The sequence below is a fragment of the Gorilla gorilla genome, chromosome 22 (genome assembly GCF_029281585.2).
Source record: "Gorilla gorilla gorilla isolate KB3781 chromosome 22, NHGRI_mGorGor1-v2.1_pri, whole genome shotgun sequence".
In the NCBI taxonomy this organism is placed as follows: Eukaryota; Metazoa; Chordata; class Mammalia; order Primates; family Hominidae; genus Gorilla; species Gorilla gorilla.
This window is the reverse complement of record NC_073246.2, coordinates 41,058,884-41,077,371: the sequence shown is the minus strand read 5'-3', so window position 1 is coordinate 41,077,371 and position 18,488 is coordinate 41,058,884. Positions and strand designations below refer to the sequence as shown.

Sequence of the window (18,488 nt, the reverse complement as noted above, 5' to 3'; positions counted from 1 at the left end):
ACCGCCACGACCGGAGGCCCCGCCCTCCTCTCGCCCCCCTGCCCCTCTAGCCTGCAGTCCTCCCACCTCTTGGCGCCCGCAGGGCTCAAGCTGCGAATGAAAGCCTTTGGGGGCCGGACGCGGTGGCTGAGGCCTGTAATCCAGGCACTTTGGGAGGTCTGAGGAGGAGGATCGCTTGAGTCCTGGAGTTCGAGACCAGTCTGGGCAACATAGCGAGACCCCTCCCCCAATCTGTAATTTAAAAACAAAAAAGCTGCGGGGACTGCTGGCCCAGGGCGTGACAGCGCGGGCGGGCGGTGTAGAGGGCGTGGCCGCGAGCTCAGTGTGTGCCTGGGGGCGAGCCCTGCGCCGGGCGGGACTTAGCGCCTGCGCGGTGGGGGTGTGGCCGCGAGCTCGGGCTGTGCGCGGAGGGCGTGGCCTGTGCGGGGCGGGACTTATTGCCCGCGCGGTGAGGGAGCGTGGTCTCGCGCAAGCCGGCGTGCGGTCCCGCGGCGCTGCAGTTGTGTCCAGCCGGTCCCGGGGCGGCTATGGCGGCCACGTTCTTCGGAGAGGTGGTGAAGGCGCCGTGCCGAGCTGGGACTGAGGACGAGGAGGAGGAGGAGGAGGAGGAGGAGGAGGAGGGGCGGAGGGAGACGCCCGAGGACAGGGAGGTGCGTCAGCAGCTGGCGCGGAAGAGGTGAGGCACCCGGATAAGGGCAGCGCGCTCACTGCAGGTGGAAGGTGCGCGGGCCTGGCAGCCGCGACGGCGCCTAAGGCCGGGGCTCCGCGGTCTTCCGAGTGGCCTCCGCGGTTGCCGCCGCTCCGTGGGTCCTGGGCCCTGGGTCTCCGTGAAGCCGCGGCGTCCGGCGGCGCCAGCCCCAGGTGTGTGTGGTTCTCGCGTGGATCCGCTGGCGTTTCGTGGAGTCCAGGGTGAAGCCGTTGTGGGAGGGCTGTGTTCAAATCCGTTCTTTAAAGGCTTTCTGGAGCGTTTCTGGAGGCTTGGTGTCTTGCGGACTCGTGATCTTCCCGCTTGTCACATTGTCTTGGGCCGCAGCGCTCCCGCGGGCCCCACCACGTTTGTCGTGGATTGTTCACGGACACACCAATTCCCTCGAAACTTTTTAAACCTGCACCCCACACTTCAATTAGCATAATGTGTCAGTAGCCGATGAACACTCTTTAAAAAAATTGTTTCCAAACACAAAGAAGTGGGAGAAAATAGTCAAGTGAGCCCTGACCCCTACACGACCGGGTAAATTCAACAGGAAGATTTTGCCACGTTTATTTTCTCTCCCGCCACTCCTAAGCGAATTCCAGTCATCATGGCCTTTCACCTCTACATTTTTCAGAATACATCTCAAACGTTTTAGGGATTTTCTTACATATGCTATTATCACCCCTAACAACACTAATACTCATTTTCCTGTATCATTTTGCAGTCCATGCTCACTCACGTTTACCTGGTTTTTTCAAACATGACATTTTACAGTGGTCTGTGGGAATGAGAATCCTAACAAGGTCCACAGGTTACATTTAGACGTGTCACTTCATTTAGAGCAACCTCCTCTTACCCCTCCTAAGAGAGAGGACTGGTTGTCTTGTCCAGTGCCCCACACTCTGAATTTGTCTGATAGCTTCGTTGTGGTGTCACTTAACGTCTGTATCACCTGCATGTCCTGTAAATGAATGTTCATTTGGAGGCTTGGTCAGATTCGCATTCAAAGTTTTGTCGGCAAGAATGCTTCTACTAAGTGGGGCTTTCTGTTTCTTATTGCAGGCTATCCCCAGCTGTCTCACTTTTAGGGATGCTAAGATTGGTCCTTGGGTCAGGTGGACAGCCTGATCACTATTTTAGAGTTCTCCGTAAACACGTATGCAATAGTTTTATCTGTTGGTTATCATTGTCCGAGTCCATCGTTTTCTGAGGATATTATATTCTTTATAAAACTAACGTGCATTTTATTTATTGTAAATCATACATATAGTGCCCTTTTGCCATGATACTGTTTGTATTGAAGTTGCTTTAGTTTCATCTTGTTTCTTGTGTTAGGGAAGTGCGGCTCCTTCGAAGACAAACAAAAACATCTTTGGAAGTTGCTTTGCTAGAAAAATATCCGTGCTCCAAGTTTATAATTGCTATAGGAAATAATGCAGTAGGTAAGTGAAAATGCAGAAGACTTTGTCATTTTGTTGAAAGAATGAAATATACTTATTTTGTTCCATCATAAAAGATTTAAAATGTTTAGTACTTTAAAAAGCCACAGTAGAGTGATTGTATTTCTGAGTAAAATCTCTCTCCTGTTCCTGTTGCATCATTTTTTTTTTGTTTTGTTTTTGGTAGAGATGGTTTCTCGCTGTGTTGCCCAGGCTGGTCTTGCACTCCTGTCCTCAAGTGATCCTCCTGCCTCAGCTTCCCAAAGAGCTGGGATTGCAGGTGTGAGCCACAGCACCTGGTCTGCACTATCTTTTTAATAAACTGAAAAAATCAGATTTAGGCTGGGTGCATTGGCTCACATCTGTAACCCCAGCTCTTTGGGAGACCAAGGCGGGAGGATCACTTGAGGCCAGGATTTGAGACCAGCCTGGGCAACATAGTGAGAGAGTGTCTCTACAAAAAATAAAAAAATGAAGCCAGGCATGGTGGTGCTTGCCTGTAGTCCTGGCTACTCAGGAGCCTGAGATGGGAGGATTGCTTGAGCCCAGGATTTCGAGGCTGGAGTGAGCCATGATCCTCCCACTGATCGTGCTCCAGGTTGGGTAACAAAGCAAGACCCCAACTCAGAGAAAAGCTTTAAAGAAAATGTTTTTAGCTTCAGGAACTTAAAACTCAAGGAGCTGTTTCTAGTGTGTTGAGGTATCCGGGTTTATGTTAATGTTTTTGAGTTAATAGACTCCTTTGAGAACACAAAACTCTAAAGACAGTAATAATTATCAACATGTTTAAGTACTTAAGTTTTAAGGACCTTGCATGTATTAATTCTCTTGGTGGATTAAAGTAAAAACAGTGTAGAGTGCAGCTAGGACAATGTACATTTACAAATACACACATAGACCTTTATATTTTTAGGGTGTTCACAGGTTGTGATGAGAACATTCAGGAAACCCAGTTAAGATCCCTTCCTCTGTAAGGTACCCCTAGTGCTTGTAGAACATAGTAAGTACATGATGGCAAGTAACTATGGACTCATTTATATAAAGTTCTGCTGGCCTAAAGTTTTTCAGAAGAGTATTACCCCGTGAGCATGTGGTAGAAAGTCTGTCAGCAAACCTGCCTTCTTGATCCCTAGCTCTAGGATTGTCTTACTCAGGGTGTGTGGCCTTTTACTTCTTGGGGGCCTCAGTTTCTTTTTCTGTATAATGGTGGTATTAGGTAGACGGTCTTGAATGGCTCTTTCAGCTCTCAAATTCTACAGTAACTTGAGCTTACTTTTTATTGAATAGAAAATATAGCTTGCAGAGCCAAACACTAACTTATGTGAATTGTTTTTTACAGCATTTCTGTCATCATTTGTTATGAATTCAGGAGTCTGGGAGGAAGTTGGTTGTGCTAAACTCTGGAATGAATGGTGTAGAACAACAGACACTACACATCTGTCCTCCACAGAGGCTTTTTGTGTGTTTTATCATCTAAAATCCAATCCCTCGGTAGGTGGAACTTGTATGTTTGAAAAGTAGTTATTTAAGTATCACTTACATGTTATTTACTGGTAGTATACTTTAGTATGGCAAATCTTTCAGTTGCTCTGTCAGTGTGCACTTTTTCTGATACTAATCACCAGTAGTGGTTTGACTGTTAAATTTTAAAGAGAAATAAGTAGGTCAATAGTGGAGCCAGGAAAATAAGTATTACCTAAGTGTTGTCATTCACATGTTACATATATGGTGATAGTTTGTGGTGTGTATAAAACTTACTTGACAAAAAGCATGGAACTTGACTTTTCAGGTTTTCCTCTGTCAGTGCAGTTGCTATGTTGCAGAAGATCAACAGTATCAGTGGCTGGAAAAGGTAAGAGAGAAATGAAAACCTGTGAATGGTTAGTCTACAGGAGTTTTCATTTTTTAAGGGTTCAGTGTCTTTTAACTTAAACTTACGCAGTCAGATATTTATTTCTTTAAAATATTGTGGGAATTTCTTTTGGAATATAAAGAATAAAAGAACTTGCTTATTTAACGTGACCAACCAGTTGTGTTTTATACTTCTGTGTCCTCCCGTCCTCAATGCTGAGGTACAGAAGTATAAAACACAGTTGGTCCTCAGCATTGAGGACGGTAGGTCACAGAAGTGTAAAACACAATTGGATTCCTCCTGCCTATCTTTCTTTGTTTACATCACTTTAGATCTTACTAAAAGGTAAAAGGGTTCTTAGAAATCTATCAAATCCAGACTCTTCTACTTATAGAAGAGGACATTTAGAACCACAGTGATTGAAACTTAACCTATAAGTGTAGTAATTCCAAAAATGAATTTCATAAGGGTTATTTTTCAGGTGTCAGTGGTAGGTGGGAGAGGGAATGAATGTCAGGTGTGTACTTGTGACTTTTTTTCTCTGGACGGCAGGCCTGTAGTCACTATTCTGGCACTCTGACTTCATTTACTCCACATCGCAGGCCCCTTAAGTAGGTAGTGCTGGCATTACGTGTTCATCTATTCTTGTGTTGCTATAAAGAATACCTGAGGCTGGGTAATTTATAAAGAACAGAGGTTTAACTGATTCACAGTTCTGCAGGCTGTATAGGAAGCATGGTGCTGGCATCTGCTTGGCTTCTGCTGAGGCTTCAGGAGCCTCCAATCATGGTAGAAGGTGAAGGGGGAGCAGGCAGATCACATGGCGAGAGCATGAGAGAGGGGAGGAGCCAGCCTCTTTTGAACTACCAGCTCTAGCATGAACTGAGCGAGAAGTGAGAAGTCACGTATCACCAACAGGGTGGTGCTAGGCCATTCGTGAGGGATCTACCCCCATATCCAGTCACCTCCCACCAAGTCCGGCCTCCAACATTGGGAATCACATTTTAACATGAGATTTGGAGGGGACAGGCATCTAAACTATATCACCTTAGTTCACTAATGAGGAAAGTGACTTGGAAAAATTGCCCACCGAGAAAGCAGAACCAAGATCAAACCCAGGTTGAGACAGCAGGTGTGTTCTGTTTCTCCAAGGCACACTCCCACCCCTGCTAGGCATGCTGTTATTGTCTGTGGTGTTAGGTGAATACCTAGAGGAATGTTTCCATTCTGTTACAAAATTATATGTTTTTTTAATTTGAAATAAATTTTCTGTTAGGTTTTTGGCTCTTGTCCAAGGAAGAACATGCAGATAACTATTCTCACATGTCGACATGTTACCGATTATAAAACCTCAGAATCCACTGGCAGCCTTCCTTCTCCTTTCCTGAAAGCCCTAAAAACACAGAATTTCAAAGACTCGGCGTGTTGTCCATTGCTAGAACAACCGAATATAGTACACGACCTTCCTGCAGCAGGTGGTATTAAAATTTGTAACATTTACGTTCTATCTTACTGCTTTATTGGTACTACTTGCACCATTAGAGGTCTTTTTGAGGTAGTTTATTAATGATGATTGATACCAATATGTTGCTGTTAGTCCTCAATATCTGTAGTTACAAGTGCAGTATATTTAGTTTGAGTTTTCAGATTTTCCAGACACAGTTATTTGAGGAGCTCATGTTTCTTAACTGTTAGACTTCAGACATGCTGTGTTTCTTTTTGGTCTTTGATTATTCAGAATGCAAGCCAGTGTTAAATATAAATTATTGGTGCATGAAAAGTTGATAAAGTACATTTTAATTATCAAAACAAGTTTTGAATATTGAATCTTGATAGTTGCTTTAATTTTTTTTATTACTGTCACTCACATCTGCCATCATATGACAAAGAGACTGCCATTTACTTTTCAGTGGGTAATATATTACATAATTGTTATTTATTATATGAACTGTATTAAAATAGGGTTTGGTTGGGGTTTCTTTTTGCTTCCAATGTTTACTAGAATGAGAAGTGGCTAAATATTTCACTTTATGCATTTTGTATTTATTTGTTATTTATATGCTTTATTATAGTCAGTAGAATTTTAATCTTTCAGCTACTTAAATCATCTCAGCTGTATTTTCAGGAAATATAAAATTAATATTTGCAAAAGAAGAGATTATTAGGAAAATAAATTGACTTTGAAAGAAAATCTTCATTATAATTGGTTCAAAATTGAAGTAAATACCTTGATTGAAAGAGGCAGCTGAGATAACTACTTTTAACAACAGCCTTTATTATTTAAAGGTGTTTAATTTAAAAGTAACATAATAAACATATCTTTTTTTTTCTTGTGTATTCATAGTTCTAAGTTACTGTCAAGTATGGAAAATCCCAGCAATTCTGTACTTATGTTATACTGATGTGATGAAATTAGACCTAATCACAGTGGAAGCTTTTAAGCCTATACTTTCTACCAGAAGCTTGAAGGGTTTGGTTAAGGTAAGGTTTTTAACTCATTTAAATTAATAGCTGCATTGTTATAATCAGCTTAGTAACAAACATAAATGTATAGTGTCATTTTAAACCCTAAGCAATGCTTGGAGATCCATTCTTCTCAAAGTGAAGCTTTCTAGTTTGGCAGTTTGAATTTGATTGTCATCGTCTCTTCTGTATACGTCTGTAACTTGGCGAATGCTTTGTTCTTGTATGATAGATTAATGCAGTGCAATTAAATCCCAAATGTCTATGTGGACAGATGGTTTTACTGTTCAATAAGTTTCTATAACTACTTTGCAAGGTTTTTAAAAAAATTTTTATTTAATTTTTGAGAAGGTTATTTTTGAGTATAGTGTGGATCAAATTATTATAATATTTATTTACCCAATTTTACAGATAACTGTATATGTGAAGATGAGAGAATTACATAATGAACCTCTTCCTTACCCTTGGTTTATACCTTTGGGCTCATTTTCTGAAAAAATTGGAACACGTACATGAAAATGTTTGCCTGTAATCTCAGGTAGTTTAGGGATTCCATTGTTTTCTCTTAAGAGACTTTTTTGGAAGTCCACAGCCTCTGGTTTAAGCATGGTTTCTTTAAAGGAAAGAGGTTGTAACAACATTGTCCCTCAGCCCAGTTTTATTCTGGAATGGCCATTAGTTTTAAGACTTTTGTGGTAAGTTGTTGGAAGTAGCTCATTTCCCAGGTCTCATAAATTAGTTTGTTACTAGATTGTCAGCTCCTTGTGGTAATGGACCACGATTTTTAATTTTGGTATCCCAAGTTTACCACATACCTGGCATGTTGAATAAAGCCGTCAATAATCATTTGTTGAAGAGTACAGCTGTAAAACTCTGATTTAGTATACTGTAAGCTTATCTTGCAAATTAGCTAGAATCCGGGGTAATCTTTCTGACACATGGAGTTAATTTATTTTTAGCATCTCTTTCAAAGTATATGCTGATTGTCTTGTTTGTTTAAATAGCCAATTGCCTCATCCCACTTAACTCAGTGATGAGTTCCCGTGGGCAGGGGCTGGGCTGTTTTGTTTACTGCTGTAGGACTGTGTGTAGCACACAGGTGTGTCATAAACACTTGGACTTGTTCGGAGACTTGGAAATCATCTGTCATATGGGGCTTAAGGAAACTCAGCTTTTATGAATATACTTTCAATGGGAAATTTAACTCAGCATTTTCATTTTTGCTTTGGAGATAATGATTAGCAGGAGGGTAAGATGGTGGTTCTGCAGGGTGCTGTTTTCTTAATGACCAAATACATCAGCCTGAGTCAGTTCATTGTTTCTGACCTTTTAAAAGTGGTATTTTCAATAAGGTGGAATTATTTTGAGTTCTTCCTGTGTGGCAGTTTAGTTGGATTTGAAAGATGGATGAATCTTGGGTAGAAGTGTGCAGAGGGAAGCAGTGTGAGCAGAGTGGGGAAGTGTGAGGAGAGCCGTGAGGAGTGTGGTGTTGGTGGAGAGGGGAGGAAGACATCTTGCGGGGAAGGTCGGGCGGGTTAGAGCATAGACTTCCTCCAGAGGCCAGGAGACCATCGGAGGCCAGGAGATCATCGGCGAGTGTGGCAGGGAAAGGGCCTGTTGAACTGACTTTCCCACTTGCCTTTTTGTTGAGAAGGAGAGTAAAGGCCACGCCTGTCCCATGGCTGTTGTCTTTAAGTCTCGAGTGTGGAGATTGTTGGTCGTGGTGGGGAGGGGGTGTTGCCTCTGCCTGAATCCCTGGGGTCTCACTGTATTCACTTTTTTCTCTCCTTTCAGAATATTCCCCAAAGCACTGAGATACTAAAGAAATTGATGACAACAAATGAGATTCAGAGTAACATTTATACATGATCTTAAACATTGTTTTGTAGTGTATATTACTTGTCCATTCCTTTAAGGGGAGCAGCCTGCACTCTTTTGTAGATTACTTTTGGGGGATATATTTTGAGAATGATGAAACGGAATAAAATTGTAAAAAATTAATTGTAGTTTTAATTCCTTATTTATGGTGGTATTATTCACAACCAAAATAAGCCAGGCATTTTCCTTTTATCCACTAGGTGGGAGTATTGTTGTATTTGAATATTTTAAGGTACTATAGTTAAATTTTTATCTTATTTATTTATTTTTTGAGGCTGGGTCTTGCTCTGTTGCCCAGGCTGAAGTACAGTGTGCTATCATGGTTCACTGCATCCTCGACCTCCTGGGCTCAAGCATTTCCCCCGCCTCGGCCTCCCAAAATGTTGGTATTACAGGTGTGAGCCACTGTGCCCAACTTTAGTTAGATTTTTCAAAGCTACAGATATCAGCAGATTGTATTCATGTGGCAAAGTGTAGTTAATTAGGTGTAACTATTCATTGACCTGTTGGTGATTCTTAATATGTGGAAAGTTTCTGGATATTTTAGGAGTCCTGCAGTTTTTTTTATCTTGTGGGTAAAAATTGATGACAAAGTAACAAAATTATATATTTACTAAAAATGAAACAGAAATGTGTATGTCCTCACATTTTAGTAATATCTGACAGATAGCCTCTTCACCCAGACTTTCCCAGGGCTCTCTTTCAAGGCTGGCTCTGCGCGTGTCAGCAGTTCTCTTACAGTCATGTGTTATCATTAGGAGTGTGAATGGAATCATGAACCCGGAGTAGCCACACAACTTCACAGGACCACAAACTGAACTGCATTCATGAAAATAAATTTTAAAATGGTGGAGTTAAATGCTTCTTATCTCTTCTGCTTTCTTTTTCACCTTTTTAATTATTGAATCATTTACATACTACAGATTTAGAGTACTTACCCATTTATATTTTCTAGTTCCAGTTCATTTACTGTTTTTGGTAATGATTAGAAGTATGGTAAGGAGATACTGTGTTCTAACTCCTTCTTGAGTAAACTTGGTTTCCTTTACATAATCAAGTATTGGAAGTCTTGTGCATAGTATGTTTATGAATATATCCCGAAGACAGAAATCTAAGCATTTCCCTTGTTGCAAAAAAAGTTTTCATTCATTCAGAAATGTGCCTGCAGAGCCCTGAGGTAATATCATATGACCTGCAATCTGGTCCTAGCTGGAGCTAATCCTCTTCTTGTGCTGAGCGTCAGTGTGGTAAGTAAGGAAGAGTGATCTTGGAAAAGCAGACTATGTTCAGTCCCAGGCCAGCCCTTACAGGCCAGGTGACTTTGGGCAGATGCCTTGAAGCTTCCTGAGCAACAGTTTTCTCAGCTGTAAACTACAGATAATACTGGTGACAATACTCCCTGGGTGGTTATCTACTTCCCTTGGGGTCCAGGTTTTCATCTGCTTAATGAAGGATTCTCTGCTTGCTTTGCTGAATTGTGAGAATAATGATATAAGAATGCTTTTGAAGAACTGTAAGGTGGTATTTCCATGTTGACACACCTTTGTGTGCCCCACGTCAAAGATGCTGACTGTGATGTGGTAAGAAAGGAGTGGGGAGCTGCTCTGGGGGCAGCTGGAGCTGTCAGTCTTCATTCCTTCTTGTACTTCCTCTTGCTAACTTGAGAACCACGGAGCTTGGCAGTGTCAAATGGCTAAGAGTGGAAGTAGTTGGGGGACAAGTTTTGCATCAGCAGTAATCCTGGGAGAACCCTAGAAGCAGATAACTCTGGGCATTGTAGTTTTTAATAATTTTGGTAAGGAAAGAATCATAATTGCTTCAGACTGTCCAGGAGTAAACCTCTTCTTGTGATAAGAAGCAGGCAGCAGGTGCAGGAGGTTGGCTGTCAGTGCAGCAGAGCCACGTTAGGGCCAGATACCAAGCCTGGCACAGTGGTGCTTATCCGTAGTCCCAGCTACCTGGGATGCTGGGGCAGGAGGATCGCTTGAGCCCAGGAGTTCGAGTCTAGCCGAAGCAGACATCAGGCCTGAGTAGGTTTCCCATTCAAAGGAGAGTAGCTGAAGAAAACAAGCAATACGAAGGATAGAACAGCATTAAAAATGCAGAAGAAGAGCATTCTGTTGAAACAGCTATTTTTTAAAAGTCAGGAACCCCTGCTTTTTCCAAAAGCAAATAATGAGATGTATGAGAAGCAGCAGCTAGCTGAAAGGAAATTTAAAAAATTTCATGGAAAAGATTTTAACAGAAGCAAAACTTCAACTTTAAAATTAAAATCTGTATTATATAAAATAACAACAAGTAGTATGTGATCTAAGTTGTATATATATTACATATATAATAAAATAGGGTATAGTACAAAGCCATTATGTGGAGGACTAACTTGAGTTGGTGTCCTAAGATGCAGGACAGAAATAGAGAAGTAACAGATGACACAGACAAGACAGTATATGCCCAGTATATTAGAGCAGTCCAGAGAGAACCAGTAGGATGTGTATAGTCATGCACCACATAAGGACATACCACTGGCGGACCGCATGTAGACAGGGGTCCATAAGATCGTATGGAACTGAAAAATTCCTATCGCCTAGGCTGTGGTAGCCATCCTAAGGTCAGAGCTCATGTGTTACTTGTGTTTGTGGTGTTGCTGGTGAAAACACGCCTACTGTGCTGCCAGTTTAAAGGTCCAGCACATACAACTATGAACAGTACGTAATACTTATAATAAATGACTATGCTACTGGTTTATGTACATCCTATTTTTTGCTATTTTAGAGTGTATTCCTTCTACTCGTAACAAAAAAGCGAACTGTAAAACAGTCTCAGGCAGGCCCTTCCAGAGGTATCCAGAAGCAGACATTGTCATCACAGGAGATGACAGTTCCATGTGTGTTACTGTCCCTGAAGACCTTCCAGTGGGACAAGATATGGAGGCGGAAGACAGTGAGATATTGATGATTCTGACCCTGTGTAGGCCTAGGCTAATGTGTGTACTGTGTCTCAGTTTTTAACAAAAAGCAAAAAACAAAACTTTTGAATGGAAAAAAGCTTATGGAATAAGGATATAAAGAAAAAATATTTCTGTACAGCTGTACAGTGTATTTGTGTTTTAAGCTAAGTTATTAGAAAAGAGTCAAAAAGTTAAAAAAATAAAAGTTTAGAAAGCAGAAAAGTTACAGGAAGCTGAGATTGACACCAGCAGAGGCAGCAGCCTGAGCAGCTACAGGCTGCGCTCTCTCCCACCTGCCCTGAGGTCTCTCCCTTCTTTCTCTTCCTCCACCACTTTTTCTCCTCCTTCTCGTTGCCTTTCTGCCCACCCCTGTTCTACCCCTGCCCCACCCTGCCTGCTCTCCTTTTTCCCTGAGTTGCCTCCTGCCTGGAGTTCTTGGTTTTCATCCCCACTGGCCAAAGACTTGACCACTCCAAGTCCAGCTCCCCATAGCCCTGCTTGATATGGACACTGGTATGATTGAAATTGGATTAAATGTCATTCTCACCACCTGGCTACTTATGCATGGAAAGGAAGTTGGCAGTATCATCAGAAAGAGGAGAATCAGTTAAGATGCATGAGGAGAGTGGTGCATGTATCAGCATCTCAGAAGGGAGTTGTTCTGAGAGAATTATCATCTTGGCTGGACCTACTAGTGCCATCTTCAAAGCAAGATTGGAAGAGGATATCAGTAGCTCTGTGACCAATAGCACAGCTGCCAGTAGACCCCCTGGTCACCCTGATGCTGGTGGTCCCTGCTAGTCAGTGTGGCTCATTGGAAAAGGTGGTTGCAAGATCAAGGCAATACGAGAGAGTACAGGGCTCAGGTCCAGGTGGCAGGGGATATGCTCCCCAATGCTGCTGACTGAGCCATCACTATCGCTGGGATTCCGCAGTCCATCATTGAGTGTGTTGGACAGGTCTGTGTGGTCATGTTGGAGTCTCCCCCAAACGCATGGCCATCCCATACTGGCCCAAGCTGTCCAGTTCTCCGGTGATCTTTGCAGGTGATCAGGACAGGTACAGCACAGGCAGCGACAGTGTGAGCTTTCTTTCTCCACACCACTTCGTCCATGTGCCTCAACTGTGACCTGGAGGGACCACTTCTAGAGTTGACCAAGCTGCACCAGTTGACAATGCAACAATCTAGTTTTCCTACAGTAGATAGCAACGCTGGGATTCAGTGCAGGTTTGGATGCATCTGCTCAGACCACTTCTCATAAACACCATTCCAAATGATACTGGCTGCATAATCAGGTGTCAAGGCACCAGAATAAATGAGATCTATCAGATGTCTGCAGCGTAGATCAAAATTGTGAACCCAGTGGAAGGATCTATTGATAGGCAGGTTACCATCACTGGATCTGCTGCCAGCATTAGCCTGGCTCAATGGCTAATCAATGTCAGGCTCACCTTAGGATGAGTGGCATGGGGAACAGCTAGAACAATGCAGATTCACGTACTATAACCCCTTTCTGCTGTTCACCACCACCCATCATCCATCTGTAGTTTCTGAACAGGCAGCCATGTCAGGTTTTAAATAGTTTTAAATTTTTGGTTTTTAACACTCATCCATTCCTTTATTTTTTATTTTTTAAAAAAATGAGATGGAATCTCACTTCATTGCCCAGGCTGGTCTTGAACTCCTGAGCTCAAATGATCCTCCCACTTCGGCCTCCCAAAGTGTTGGAATTACAGGCATGAGCCACTGTGCCAGCCTGTCATCCACCCTTTTTTTTTTAATTAAGGTGTTTTAATTCCTTTCTCTGTTCCAGTGTTGACGCTGAGATTGTATTTAGCAATATAAGTTTCCCCCTGTTTTTGTAGTTGTTGTTTGTTTTTTGAGAAAGGGTCTTGCTCTGTCGCCCAGGCTGGAGTACAGTGGGGCAAACATGGCTCACTGCAGCCTTGACCGCTCAGGCTCAAGCAGTCCTCTCACCTCAGACCCCCAAGTAGCTGGGACCACAGGTGCATGCCACCACACCCGGCTAATTTTTGTATTTTTCAGAGAGACAGGATTTCATTATGTTGTCCAGGCTGGTCTTAAACTCCTGAGCTGAAGCGATCCACCTACCTCAGCCTTTCGAAGTGCCGGTATTACAGGCACGAACCACTGTGACCAGCACTCCCTATTTTTGTTTTTTGGCTTATGAATTTTTCTGTTTATTATGAAAATGTAAGAGTGAGATGTTAATAACATTTCAATTTAGTTCTGTAATATCAGGAATTTTTCAAAAAATTAAAAGGTGCATTGGAGCTTTTTCTTTGTGAATAGAAACTGGATGCCACAGTGAACAACAAAAAAAGGATGCAAAGATTAATTTATTATTGGAGAGCAAATTTAAAAAAAATAAATTTAGTGTAGCCTGTGTACAGTGTTGATAAAGTCTACCGTAGTGGACAGTAATAACCTAGGCCTTCACATTCGCTCACTGACTCACCCAGAGTGACTTCTAGTCCTGCAAGCTGCATTTATGGTAAGTGCCCTATATAGGTGTGCCGGTTTTTGTCTTTTATACCTTATGTTTACTGTATCTTTTTTATGATAAGATATGTTTAAATATGCAAATATTCACCATTGTGTTACAGTTGCCTACAATATTCAGTACAGTAACATGCTGTACATGTTTATAGACTAGGTGTGTAGTAGGCTATAGAATCTAGGTTTGTGTAAGTACACTATGATGTTTATGCAATGACAGACTCATCTAGCGATACATTTTTCAGGCTGGTAAGCAAAACATGATTGTGTATCTATATAGATACCAGGGAAATTGGCTTACTTGATTATGGAGGCTGAAAAGTCCCACAACAGGCTCTCTGCAAGCTGGAGACCCTGGGATGCTGGTAGTATGGCCCAGTGCAAGTCCAGAAGCCTCAGAACCAGGGAAGCTGATGGTGTAAGTCTCAATCCTAGGCCAAAGGCCTGAGGGCCTGGGGTAATTGGGGAGGGGTACTGGTGTCAGTCTTGGAGTCCAAAGGCTGGAGAGCCTGGAGTTGTGATGTCCTGTTCAAGGGCAGAAGAAGGGTGACCCAGCTCCAGGAGAGAGAGAGAATTCACCATTTCTTCATCATTTTCTACCTGGGCCCCCAGTGGATGGATGGTTCCTGCTGACATTGAGGGAGAATCTTCCCACTCACTCCACAGACTCATGCTAAACTCTTCTCAAAACACCTTCACACAGACACCCAGAAATCATGCTTTACCAACTCTCTATGCATCCCTTTGTCAACATGGTACTAAACTCAAGCAGGAATGGCTCTACTTACATAAAACAGACTTTATGCCAGAAGCAGTAAACAGACAGTTATTATATAATAGTAAAGAGATCAATCTAATGAGGAAATAACAACTAAATATATGCACCCAACACTAGAGCACCCGGATTTATAAAGCAAATATTTCTAGATTTAAAAAGAGAGGTAGACTCCAACACGATAATTGTTGGGGACTTCACCTCAGTCTCAGATCATCTAGACAAAATTAACAAAAACCCATTGGATTTAAACTAGACTTTAGACCAAATGGATCTAACAGATATTTGTAGAACATGTTACTCAACAACTGCTGAGTACACTTTTTTCTCATCAGCACATGGGGAACATTCTCCAGGATAGACCATATGTTAGGACAAAAAACAAGTCTTGACAAATTTTTAAAAATTGAAATCATATGAAGTATCTTCTCAGACCACAATGGAGTAAAAATTGAAATAAGAGGAACTTTGGAAACTATACAAATACATGGGAATTAAATAATATGCTCCTCCTGAATGATAAAAATTAATATGGAAATAAAATTTTTGAAACAAATGAAAATAGAAACAACATACCAAGACCTATGGGACACAACAAAAGGAGCTCTAGGAGGGGAGAGTTTATAGCAATAAACACCTACATCAAATGAGTAGATAGATTTCAAAGAAACAATTCAATGATGCACCTCAAGGAACTAGAAAAGAACAAACCAAACCCAAAATTAGAAGGAAAGAAATAGTAAAGTTCAGAGCAAATCTAAATGAAATAAAGACTAAAGACGTAGAAAGGGTCAATGAAACAAAAAGTTGGTTCTTCAAAAAGATAAACAAAATAGATAAACCCCTTGCTAGACTAAACAAGAAAAGACCCAAATAAAATAGGAAATGAAAAAGACATTACAACTGATATCACAGAAATACAAAAGATCATCAGAGACTATTACAAATAGCTATATACTACCAAACTAGAAAACCTAGAGGAAATGGATAAATTGCTGGAAACATACAACTACTGAGATTCCAGAAGAAACAGAAAATCTGAACAGATCAGTAATGAGCAGTGTGATTAACTCAGTAATGAGAAGCCTCCCAAAAAAGAAAAGCCCATGACTGAATGAATTCACTGCCAATTTGACTAACCACATAAAGAACTAATACCCATTCTCCTCAAACTCTTGCAAAAAAATCAAAGAAAAAACAACTCATTCTACAAGACCACCATTTCCCTGACACCAAACTAGACAAGGACACACACACAAAAAGAGAACTACAGGCCAGTGTTTCTAAGGAACCTAGACATAAAAATTCTCAAAAAGAACAAAACAAAACAAAAAGCTAGCAAACAATTCAACAGGATGCCAAAAAGATAATACACCATGACCAAGTATAATTTATACCAAGGATACAAGGATGGTTTAACATACACAAATCAATAAACATGATACATCACAACAGTAGAATGAATGACAAAAACCATATGATCATCTCAATAGATGGAGAAAAAGCATTTGATAAAATTCTACATCCTTTTATGATAAAAAGCTGTCAACAAACCAGGTACAGAAGAAACATACCTTAACATAATAAAGGCTATATATGACCCACAGCTAACATCATACTGAGTGGGGAAAAACTGAAAGTATTTCCCCTAAGAACTAGAGCAAGACAAGGAAGGATGCTCACTTTTACCACTTTTATTCAGTATAGTACTGGAGGTAGAGCCAGAGCAATCAGGCAAGAGAAAGGAATAAAAGGCATACAGATTTTTAAGAGGAAGTCAAATTGTCCCCGTTTGCAGATGACATCATCTTGCATTTAGAGAAACCAGAAGACTCTACAAGCAAAGCAAAATACACACTTAAAGCTGATAAGCAAATTTGGTAATGTTGCAGGATAGAAAATGAACATACAAAAATAGGGTTTCTATGCGCCAAAAATGAACTAGCTGAGAAAGAAGGCAGTCCCATTTACAGTAGCTACAAAAAAATACCTAGGAATTAATTTAACCAAGGAGGTGAAAGGCCTGTAGAAGGGAGATTATGAAACACCAATGAAAGAAATTGAAGAGGACACAAACAAGTGGGAAGACATCTTATAGATTAGAAGAATTAATATTGTTAAAATGACCGTGTTGTCCAGGACAATATACAGATCCAGTGCAATTCCCATCAAAATACTAATGCCATTTTTCACAGAAATACAAAAATCCTGAAATTTGTATGTAACCAAAAAGCCAGAGTATGCACGGCAATCCTGAGCAAAAAGAACAAAGCTGGAGGCATCACACTACCTGACTTCAAAATATATTACAAGGCTATGATAATCAAAACAGCATGATACTGGTATAAAAATAGACACATAGACAAATAGAACCAAATAGAGAACCCAGAAATAAGTTCACATATTTATAGCCAACTGAAGTTTGACAAAGGCACCAAGAACATACAATAGGGAAGGACACCTTCAATAAATGGTGCTGAGAAAATTAAATATCTATATGCAGAGGAATGAAACAAGGCCCCTATCTCACCATATACAAAAATCAACTCACAATGGATTATAGACTTAAATATAAGACATGAAACAATAAAACTACTAGAAGAAAATATAGGGGAAACACTTTAGGACTGGTCTAGGCAAAGATTTTGTGGCTGAAACCTCAAAAGCATAGACTACTAAAAAATAGACAAATGGGACTGTATTTAAAGTGCTTCTGCACAGCAAAGGAAACAGTCAACAGAATGAAGAGACAACCTGTTGAATGGGAGAAAACATTGGCAAACTCTTCATCAGATAAGAGACTAATATCCAGGATATGCACTAAACTCAACAACAACAAAAAAATAAATCTTTTAAAAAGCCAAAAATGAGTAGACAATTCTCAAAAAAAAAAAAAAGACAAATGGCCAATAGGTTATATGAAGAAATGCTCAATATCATTAAATATCAGGGAAATACAAATCAAAACCATAGCGAGATATCCTCTCACTCCAGTTAGAATGACTATTATTAAAAAGACAAAAAATAGCAGATGCTGGTGAGGATGTGGAGGAAAGGGAAATCTTATACACTGTTGATGGGAATGTAAATTAATACAAACACTGGAAAAGTATGGAAATGTCTCAAAAACTAAAAGTAGAACTACCGTATGATCCAGCAATCTCCCTACTGGGTATTTATCCAAAGGAAAATAAATCAGTGTATCAAAGGGATAACTGCACGTGCATGTTTATTGCAGCACCATTCACAATAGCAAAGATATGGAATCAACGTAAGTGTTCATCAATGGATGAATGGATAAAGAAAATGTAGTATATATTCACAATGAAATACTGTTTGGCCACAAAAAGAATGAAATCCTGTCATTTATAGTAACGTGGATGGAACTGGAGGTCATTATAAGTGAAATAAACCAGGCACAGAAAGACAAACATCGTTTGTTTTTGCTCATATGCAGGAGCTAAAGAAGTTGATCTCATGGAGATATAGAATAGGATGATACATGTTAGAGGTTGGGAAGAGTGAGTGGGTAGGAGGGGGCAGGGATAAAGAGAACTAGCTTAATAGATACAAACATACAGTTAGATAAAAGGTGCAGGTCCTGTCATTCAATAAAAAAGACTACAGTTAACAATGTATTGTATATTTTAAAATAACTAGAAGAGAGGACTTGAATTGTTCCCAACACACAGAAGTGAGAAATTAAAGTGATGGACACCTCAGATATCCTGACTGGATCATTACACATTCTATGTATGTAGCAAAATGTCACATGCACCCCATCAATATGTAAAATATTATGTATCAATAAAAAATAGAAATCATTGTATAAGTATCCAGACAGATAAAATGATTATCTGTCTTATTCATTAACTGTTACTACCTAATGCTCACACTGAAACTTGGAAGCTTAAGACAA

The 18,488-nt window shown here is 40.6% G+C and overlaps 1 protein-coding gene and 1 pseudogene across 2 annotated transcripts; both read left to right on the top strand.

The window, feature by feature from the left end:
• Positions 1-47: 47 nt before the first annotated feature.
• PSMG1 (proteasome assembly chaperone 1) lies at positions 48-8,449 on the top strand. Of its 2 annotated transcripts, none has more exons than XM_004062806.5 (7): positions 48-676; positions 2,030-2,136; positions 3,473-3,624; positions 3,923-3,985; positions 5,262-5,460; positions 6,330-6,466; positions 8,243-8,449. In XM_004062806.5, the coding sequence occupies exons 1-7, from the start codon at positions 528-530 to the stop codon at positions 8,315-8,317; spliced, it is 882 nt and encodes a 293-aa protein (XP_004062854.1). In that variant the 5' UTR covers positions 48-527; the 3' UTR covers positions 8,318-8,449. The 2 variants fall into 2 exon arrangements, with proteins under 2 accessions (XP_004062854.1, XP_018873285.1); XM_019017740.3 differs by lacking the exon at positions 48-676 and adding an exon at positions 684-861.
• Positions 8,450-8,488: 39 nt separating this feature from the next.
• Positions 8,489-18,055, top strand: LOC129529371 (poly(rC)-binding protein 2-like; annotated as a pseudogene).
• Positions 18,056-18,488: the final 433 nt, after the last annotated feature.

Excerpts from the sequence above, each read along its gene's own strand:
- PSMG1 (XM_004062806.5), top strand. The coding sequence starts at position 528 with ATGGCGGCCACGTTCTTCGGAGAGGTGGTGAAGGCGCCGTGCCGAGCT. Across the intron at positions 2,137-3,472 it reads TATAGGAAATAATGCAGTAG|CATTTCTGTCATCATTTGTT; the intron begins GTAAGTGAAAAT and ends TGTTTTTTACAG. Across the intron at positions 3,986-5,261 it reads AGTATCAGTGGCTGGAAAAG|GTTTTTGGCTCTTGTCCAAG; the intron begins GTAAGAGAGAAA and ends ATTTTCTGTTAG.